Here is a 10,126-nt window from a genome sequence, read left to right on the forward strand (position 1 = left end):
GAAAATTGCCCAGCAATGTTCTGTACACAAGGGCAGGACAAACCCAATCCAGCCAATTACCAACCCATCAGTCTATTCTCAATCATCAGCAAGTGATGGAAAGTGTTGTCAACAGTGCTATCAAGCAGGATTTAGTCAGCAACAACCTGCTCATTGAACCTCAAGTTTGAGTTCCATCAAGATCACTCTATTCCTGACCTCATTACCTTGGTCCAAACATGGACAAAGAGCCGAACTTTTGCATCGAGATGAGAGTGGCTGCCCATGACATCAAGGCAGCATTTGAGCAAATGTGGCATCAGGAAACCCTCCCAAAATTGCCATCAATAGGAATCAGGGTGAAAACTCTTCACTAGTTGAAGTCATATCTAGCACAAAGGAAGATGTTGAAAGCCAATCCTCTCAACTGCAGGGTATTGATATAGGCTTTCCTCAGGGCAGTGGCCTCAGCCCAACCAGCTTTAGCTGTTCTCTCCATCATAATATCAGAAATGGCGAGTGGTGATGTTCATTGAGAATTGCACAATGTTCAGCACCATTTGATTTATTACTGTCACATTTTCGCATACAGTGAAAAATATTGTTCTTGCATGCTATACAGACAAAGCATACCATTCATAGAGAAGGAAATGAGAGAGTGCAGAATGTAGTGTTACAATGATAGCTAGGGCATAGAGAAAGATCAGCTTAATGTGAGGTAGGTCAATTCAAAAGTTTGATGGCAGCAGGGGAGAAGCTGTTCTTGAGTTGGTTGATATGTGACCTCAGACTTTTGTATCTTTTTCCTGAAGGAAGGTGGTGGAAGAGAGAATGTCCGGGGTGCGTGGGGTTCTTAATTATGCTGGCTGCTTTGCCGAGGCAGCGGGAAGTGTAGACAGAGTCAATAGATGGGAGGCTGGTTTGTGTGATGGTTTGGGCTTTGTGACTCCTCAGATACTAAAGGAATCAACGTCCATGGCAGCAAGACCTGGACAGCATTCAGGTTTGGCCTGATGTATGACACAAAATGTTACTTGCCATTTAAGTGCCAGGCAATGACCATCTCCAACAAGTGAGAATCTAACAATCTCCCTTTGACATTCATAATCACTGAATCCTCCATGATCAACATCCTAGTGGTGACCATTGACCAGAAACTGAATGGAATCAATCATATAAATACTGCGGCTTCAAGAACAGATCTGAGGCTCAGAATTCTGTGGGGAGTAACTTACCTCCTGACTCCCAAAAACCTGTCCACCATCTACAAGTCACAAGTCAGGAGCTCAGTGGAATACTCTCTGCTTACTTGGATGAATGCAGCTTCAACAACACTCAAAAATGCTGGACACCATGCAAGACAAAGTTTTCCACTTGATTGGCATCCCATTCATCAACTTAAACATTCACTTTCTCCACCACCAGCATACAATGGTAGCAGTGCATATCATATATCATGCACTGCAGCAACTGGTCAAAGCTCCTTTGACAGCACCTTCCAAACCATGACCACTGCCATCTAGAAGGACAAGGGTGGCAGACACATGGGAACACCACCACTTGGACATTCCCCTCCAACACACATTATCTGGACTTGGAACTACATCACCTTTTTTCAGTGTCACTGGGCCAAAATCCTGGAACTTCCTTCCTGCAGTGAATGTACCTGAATTCTGGCAGTTCAAGGCACACCACCACCTTCTCAATGTCAATTAGGGATGGGCAACAAATACTGGCTTTGCTAGTGATAGCCACGTGCCAAGTACAAATAAAAAAGTCAATTTTTCAGCATCATCTACCATGCAGGGATGAATCTAAAAATTCTCCTTGTACTTTTTTTCTTTGTGGCAAGACATTCAATAGCAAATTGGAAATTCCAAAAGACTATTTTACCATTACTTTTCTGAAATGAATCTTACATGCACTCTAGTCCACATAATTCCATACTTGAAAGATTTCAACCTCCAATTAGACATAGCTTAATGCCCATTCTTAGTATTTCCATTTGCTATTGACCTGCTGGGCTAATGACCCAGTGACCCGACACAGACTTTCTAACCAGCCTGCCTTGGCTGCCAGCACTCTGATGCTGCCTCAAGACTCAATAAACCCAAACCCTGCCCACCCATGACTCCAGAAGATGAAAGGTTGGTGGGTACGGGAGGTGACCAGTCAAGGTTTCCAAAGTCAAGAAATGGTCCGACTCACATTCCCAAGTCCAACACCAAACCAGTCCTAGATGTCATTCTTAAGTGTTACTGTGTTAATGGACAACATGTTAGCCCACAGTATGAGCTAACCTATACGAAAGCCTGGTTGCTAATCTTCAATGACTTTAAAGGAGTTATTTGTGTTCAAATAGGTTTAAAAAAATAAACTTTTGGAAAAAAAATGTAAACTATTCCTTTTTAACCTGTGAAAGAAAACTAGCCCACCACCCTGAAAAATGTGGGAGAGTATAGTGTCAAATCAAAATCGTATTGGAGAAAAAAAACCTTACTGTTTGGGTGGTAAGCACTGCTCCAGGTTCAATTCTGACCTCGGGTGATTGTACGTGTGAAGTTTGCACATTCTCCCTGTGTCTGCGTGGGTTTCCTCCGGGTGCTCCGGTTTCCTCCCACAGTCCGAAAAGTGCAGGTTAGGTGGATTAGCTATGCTAAATTGCCCTTTAGTGTCCAAAGATGTTTAGGTTAGATGGATTAGCCATGGAAAATATGTAGGGTTACGGGGATAGGGCAGGGGAGAGGGCCTGGGTAAGATACTCTGTCAGAGTCCAGGCAGATCCAATGGGCCGAACAGCCTCTTCCACACTGTAGGGATTCTATGATTCTTGTCAACTAGATTCATGGATTCAGTCAGTAGTGTGGGATTCCACTCTCTGGCATTCTTTATCATGGAAGATTAGTGATGAACAGGCAGAGTCTTCTTTTAAAAAGACAAGTCAGTCTGACAACGTAATCCCAAATGAGCACAGCTGAAATCACCCGGAAATGAAGCAAGTCCTTGCCCGCACTGAAAATCAGTTGGCTACTTTGCCCAAATAATAAAAATTATTTAAAAATTTTTTTTTTAGTAAATGTACTAATGTGATCAAACCCAATGTGGAGATCGGACAATTGTGGTTCTCACTGAATGAAACCAGAGTGCAATAATCTATTATAAAGTGTAAGAAACAGAAGGAGCTATAGTAATAGGTTTATTTTTTATAATATATACCCTTTACTCTGGAATTAAAGACTATCATAAAGACTAATGAGTAGAAAGGTGGGATTGCAAAGTGGTGATGTGGAGATGCCGGCGTTGGACTGGTGTAAACACAGTAAGAGGTCTCACAACACCAGGTTAAAGTCCAACAGGGTTATTTGGTAGCAAAAGCCACTAGCTTTCGGAGCGCTGCTCCTTCGTCAGGTAAGTGGGAGTTCTGTTCACAAACAGGGCATAATCAAACAGACACAAACTCAATTTACAAAATAATGGTTGGAATGCAAGTCTTTATAGGTAATCAAGTCTTAAAGGTACAGACAATGTGAGCGGAGAGAGCGTTAAGCACTGGTTAAAGAGGTGCATTGTCTCCAGACAGGACAGTTAGTGAGATTTTGCAAGCCCAGGCAAGTCATTGGGGTTACAGATAGTGTGACATGAACCCAAGATCCCGGTTGAGGCTGTCCTCATGTGTGCAGAACTTGGCTATCAGTCTCTGCTCAGTGACTCTGCGTTGTCATGTGTCGTGAAGGTTGCCTTGGAGAACGCTTACCTGAAGATCAGAGGCCGAATGCCCGTGACCGCTGAAGTGTTCCCCAACAGGAAGAGAACACTCTTGTCTGGTGATTGTCCAGCAGTGTTCCTTCATCCGTTGTCGTAGCGTCTGCATGGTCTCCCCAATGTACCATGCCTCGGGACATCCTTTCTTGCAAAGTGGATCAGAGTATTTGACCTTATTTCAGGGATGGGCCACATTCCCACTCAAAATACACCCTTGGGCAGGACTGGCTTGGCTCAGCTCTAACTAAGCTCTGAACAGATTTGGGATGTTAATAAAACAATATACTCCGGATACTGGAAATCCGAAATTAAAAAAAACAGAAAATGCTGCAAATACTCAGCACGCACTGGCAGCATCTGTGGAGAGAGAAACAGAGTTCACGTTGCCAGCCCAATATGATTCTTCGGCCCTTGAGATATTTATTTATTTATTTTACCGAACATAGTCCGTTTTATTTTGTCTCGGAAGAGGGTGGAGGAGCGGGGGTTTGTATAACCCAATCATCTCAGCAAACTGCAGCAGTGAAACAAGCAACGCTTTCTCACATAGCAACTGAATTCACGACCATCCTGTCTCTCAATCCTTTTTTTAACCCACTGGGAGGGGGAACTCCCAACTCACCGACTGCGGGGGGGGGGGGGGGGGGGTGTTACCTGTCCCTACATATCTTCCCAGCTCACCTGTAGATTATATACTCCTGCTGGAATCTGCTCCCTCCTCTGGCTTTGTCCGATCCTTTTTCTTCCCTGGAATAAACTCACCAATCCTGGGCACACTAAAAGTAGGGAGGCAGAGGCAAGAATGAGCTCCAGGCAACTGGTTAAGTCCCAGTCATAGCTCACACATCAAACCAGTGAGACCACACCTCCAGACAGACGGCCAATAAAGAGGCAATAGGATTCTAGTTCCCCACTTGTTCAATGGGAGATCAATTCCTCCCGGGGAACCAAATTAAAGCAGCATCGGATGTGAAATATTCCGCTCCGGTAGTTGGAGTTTGTTATAACGTTGCAACAAACTGGGAGAAAACACACTCCTCTCGTTTAATTAAAAACGTCCTCAAATACAAAATACACTTTCAAACTACAAACCAGAATGCAATCTCACAATAATAAGTTATAAAACTAACACCCGATATAACACAATATCAACAATAAACATGCCGTTTTTAATACAACAGCACAAACCAACATAGCACAATAACAACAGCTAGTATCCTCTCGTTTAACCAAGGAATGAGATTAAACTGGGGTATCTCAGAGTTTAGTCTCTTAATTAATTAATTATCCTGCTCTTTTGATGTCGGATTTAGAGGTTAACGAGTCTATTTTAATGATTCGATCGTGGTGACACTAATCCCCCCTCCCCTATCGAAATATATCAAAAGGTTGCGGATGCTGGAGATCTGAAAACGGTGAAAACACTCAACAGGTCAGGCAACATGTGTGGAGGGTGCATTTTCATCAGCATTGGGTAATGCTGGATAGTAAAAGTAGAGAGAGACTGGAGCCAGTCTGCTGGTTTAATCAGCAGTGGGTACAAAACACCATCTCCCTAAATGAGATGAGTCATGAACCAAGAAGATTAAAGTTTGAACTTCCAGCTAGCAGTTATTAAAGAGGCTGCAGGGTATTTTCATGGCTGGAGATTAAAAGTGACCCACTGAGCAGGAGTAACGAAACCTGAGGATTACAAGCATGGGCATGTTTCAGTGTTTACTCACTGCAGGAGATCAACTGTGTTTGAAGAGGCCTTTCCAGACCCGTTACAAGACTTTCTAGTCCACTTTGTTAATGATTTGCAAATGCTCTACCAGCACTTGCTCTGTGAATTGCCTCAGGGTTTCATCTAAAAAGAGTGAGCGTTGTGCTACTCTCCACCATTGCAGATGGTGCAGGAGTTACGTGGTGAAATGGTCTGGAGGTGGGAAGAAGAGATGAGACAAGGAAGCTTGGCAGGAGAGTGAGATGGGCCTCATCCCACCAATTACTCCTGCTGATAAAGGGGATCCGTCCTCCTCTGGGTTTCCTTCCCTGAGACCCCCAGTGCCACTTCTGAGAACCTTGCATGCCTTCTTCCCGGTCCCTGGCCATCCTGCAGTGTTTCATTGTGTGATCAAAACACTTCACAAATATTGTTTGTCATCAACATTGGAGAGCTAAACCTGAGAGCTGTCTGTTTTAGTGCTTGCAGGCAAGTTCAAATCTTGGCAACAATTAGTCCCAAAACTCTAGGCTGAAACTTGCCTTTCAAATAGATGTACCGATCAGTACTGCACCCATTTGGTGCCTGACTTCATCCAAAACGACTCCCAACAGGTATTTTTTAGCAGGTGCAGAGTCAAAGAAAATGAGATTTTAATGACTCAATGATGACTGTTATCTTATTATAGGGTATACCTTAAACATGAAGTTATAAAGCTTATTTTAGCTAAAGTTATTTAGCTAAACTTAATAGGGAGGGGAATCTTCCCACCCCACCCACCAACCACGGGAATCTTCCTACCCCACCCACCACAGGAATCGTAGTGGGCGGGGGCGGACCATGCAAAGGTCCGTTAACCTTAGGCGAGATTTTCCGATTTTGGGGCTAGCGCAGCCGGAAAACCCCGCCCAGCATATCAATTATGTAGTCTAATTATATGCAATTTCAAAATCCATCTTATCAGCAAACTTTGTTGGATATTCAGACAGAGAGTAATGATTAATATGTACTCTCAAACTCCATATGGTTATGTTGGATTTTGAAGTACCTGGTCTCAACCCAGGGGGATTTCTTCAAAAGGAACTCGACCCCTTGTGTTCCAAAAATGGCTGACTGAAATCTCTTAGCAAATGCTGTTTTTAAAGAAAGTCTCTGCAGTAACAAAACAGGCTTTAATTGTCCAGTTTATTAATAAGTCTTATCAATTTAAGAATTAGTGAAGATTATGTGTTTTCTTTCTAACCTGTGTAGTTCTATGTTTTGAAATGGCTGGCTACCTCCCAGAAATTAATTGTTTCGATATTTTATATTAACTGACTGCCTTGATACTGGACCACTTTTCAAATTATTTGTTTATCTGAAGTGATTTTGCGTTCAGCGAATATTTTGTTAATGAGGGTATCAACTCTAAGCACAGTTGTCTATTCTGGCTGCATTTCAATTTCTCACCGCCTGAAGGCTTCTTTTATTGAATATATGCACGAGCAATAATTTAACCTGCCAACCACTTTAACTTGGTATCTTTTATATCAATTCTCATTTTATGTTGCTAATCTGATGCAGTTAATGCTTGGATTAACACCTTAATATATTGGATGTGCCTGCTGCCAATCCTAGGATTAACACTTGTAACATATTAGATTTGCCATCTGATAACTTTACTTACAGAGAGGGGGAAATTACTAAATTGGAAGGTCTGTGACAGATGAAGGATAGGGCATAAACTCTGCCTCAGAGCAGCTTGAGTATAATAAACAAAATGTCCAATTAAATGTTGACAAAAGCAATTTTGAATTAGTAATGCAATTATTGATGTCTAAAAATGGTAGATCAATCCATTAATGAGGCAAAGCAAAATTTGGCCCTTTCCATATTTCCAGACCTACAAAACTCACAGGGCAAGCCAGCAAATAAGAAAGCACAAGTAGCCATGGGATGCCTAGGCTTTAAGACTGAACTACCAGAACATCGAGACTGCTTGTGACCCAGAAGACCTAGTCTAGACACCTGTTGGAAAGAGGTCTATTCAGTGTCTCAACCTGATAATTTTCCAGATCCATTGGATACAATGCATCCCACTGGTCTTTACTTGCCCACTGTAGCTGTAGTCTTTCTACATGTTATTCCCGACCTCGGAGATGTTATCAAATTCTCAGATGTCTCCTTGCTTCTACTTCACAGGGGGAAGAAAAAGCAGTGTAGCATGGATAATCATTTGTTCATTTTTGAACATCCAGGGATCACAAGTAAGTTATCTGAGTTCATTTCTCCTGAGATAGCCTGTCACTTTATTACTTTGTTTGATTGTGTATGCTGCCATTGCTGGGTAAAAGATGTCATATGAAATCTCTAATCATACATCTGCTTGGTAACAAAAAGCAGAGTTTGTGCTCTGGATGAGAACCAGGACAAGAAAAGATTTCATTTGATGAAGATTGGTTGGATTCATCTTGCTACAAATGGACAAGTCACCAAAAAGCAATCTCCATATGTGGCAACAGTGACAATGCAATTATTATGAGAAGAGTGCAGCAAAGCAGGAATCCACTTTAACTAGTGAATCCTCTTCAACTCTTTTTGAAGAGCAATCTATTTACTTTGACACCCCTATTCTTTCCTCATATCCCTGTATTTTTTTCTCATTTGGTATTTATCCAAGTCCCTTTTGAAAGCTACCATTGAATCTGTTTCCACCACTGTAACAGGCAGTCTATTTCAAGTTTCATCCATTTTTCACATCTACCCCTGGTTATTTTGTTAATCGATTTAAATTTGTGTCCTCGGGTTATTGACCCTTTAGCTATTTCTCTTCACATACTCTATCTCAACTGTTCAGTGATACCACTCGTAAATCTGTTCTGTGGCCTTTCCAAAGCTAGCAAATCCTTTCAAAAATATGGTGCTCAGAATTGGACGTAAAATTTGACCTGGGGTGCATTTGTTTTTCACCAAGGCTCAGCATGACTTCCTTATTCTTCTACTCCAAGGGTGGGATTTTACAGCCTCGACCGTCTCAAAACATTAAAATCACACCCGAGGTCAATGGACCTTTCCATGTTCTGCCCCTCACCTGCTCCGAATCCCGTGGCAGGCGGGGGCAGTAAAATTCCAGCCCAAGTCTCCATTTACTGTTGGAGTAAAATCAAAATTAAAGGATACAAGATGGTTACCTGGCGCAAAATGGACTGTGGGAAAAGACATTAAGGTGTGCTGACTTGGGCACAGACATTGCACAGCAAGTTAAAACCTGTTAGTGTTTAAATTGCTGCAGGAAACAGATCAGATCTTGAGGCACCTTAGCTTGAGATAAAGCAGAACCAAAACAATGAGTTTTTGTAACGAGATCAGTCTTTGATGGGGGAAAAAAATGCATAAATGCATCTACTCTATGTATAACGATGTGCTAACGGCTAATGTCCGTACTTGTCCATTATTTGAAAATGTGTAAAGGATGCTCAACTGCCATTTTAAAGTTGAGAAGGTGACTGCGTGCACTGCGGAGAGCCCAGCGCTTCTCCCAAAGCTTTGTCCAATAAAACTGCGTGTTGAATCTTTAAGTCTGACTCCGAGTGGTGATTTTCCCACAACATTACTTTAAGAGTGAATCCCTCTTTGATGGTCAGAACTGAGGGACTGCTGTGTGCTCTGTTTCACGGAGATGTGGTTCACTCCTGCTTCACCAGACTGTGCCCTACAACCAGAGGGCTTCTCAATCCATCGAATGGACCATACAGTGGTCTCAGGCAAAGCTAGAGGAGGTGAGGTCTGCTTCCTAATCAACACCTCATGGTGCCTAGACATAGCAACACTGGCGAGTTTCTGTTCCCCGGACCTAGAATACTTGACGCTAAAATGCCGCCCCTACTACCTTCCGTGGGAGTTCACCTCCGTTATCCTGATGGCAGTTTACATCCCACACCATGCGGACATGAAGATCGCACTGGACGAAGCATACACCACTACAAATAGCCTTTAGACAAAACATTCTGAGGCCTTGTTCATCGTGACCAGGGACTTCAATCAGGCCAAGCTCAAGACCATACTACCAAGTTATCACCAATACGTCTCCTGTTCCACCAAAGGCCTAAACATCCTAGACCACTGCTACACAAATATCATGATGTGGAGATGCCGGCGTTGGACTGGGGTAAACACAGTAAGAAGTCTCACAACACCAGGTTAAAGTCCAATAGGTTTATTGTGCTACCAAATAAACCTGTTGGACTTGAACCTGATGTTGTGAGACTTCTTACAGAAATATCAAGCATGCCTACCGCTCTATCGCCTGCCTACACTTTGGCAAATCAGACCACAAGGCTGTGCTCCTGCTCCCGGCTTCAAGCAAAAACTGAAGTGGGAGAATCCATCAAAGAAAGTCATGCAATATTGGTCTGAGGAATCGGATGATCTCCTATGGACTGCTTAGAATCAGTGGTCAGTATTTAAACTCTGCGACCAGCCTGAACGAGTACGCCACTACAGTAACTACTTCATTAGTAAGTGTGTAGAAGTTTGTGTGCCAAAGAAGCAAATCTGCGTGTTTCCTAACTGGAAACCAAGGATGAAGAGAGAAATCCACAGCTTGCTGAAGTCCAGGTCTGAGGTGTTCAAGTCAGATGAACCCAAGTTAGAGTCCCAGGCTAGTCACACCGACCCCCGCCGACTATGGCAAGGTCTGCT

General features: G+C 42.9%; 1 protein-coding gene across 1 annotated transcript in view; it reads left to right on the forward strand.

The window, feature by feature from the left end:
- cdpf1 (cysteine rich DPF motif domain containing 1) overlaps nt 1-8,999 on the forward strand; it is a 67,296-nt gene extending 58,297 nt beyond the window's left edge. Inside the window, exon 5 of the mRNA XM_078220178.1 lies at nt 7,628-8,999. Coding sequence (XP_078076304.1) covers nt 7,628-7,725 — 98 coding nt within the window. The 3' untranslated portion in view covers nt 7,726-8,999. The remainder of the gene's footprint in view (nt 1-7,627) is intronic.
- Nucleotides 9,000-10,126: the final 1,127 nt, after the last annotated feature.

This window comes from Mustelus asterias, chromosome 9, assembly GCF_964213995.1.
Source record: "Mustelus asterias chromosome 9, sMusAst1.hap1.1, whole genome shotgun sequence".
NCBI lineage: Eukaryota > Metazoa > Chordata > Chondrichthyes > Carcharhiniformes > Triakidae > Mustelus > Mustelus asterias.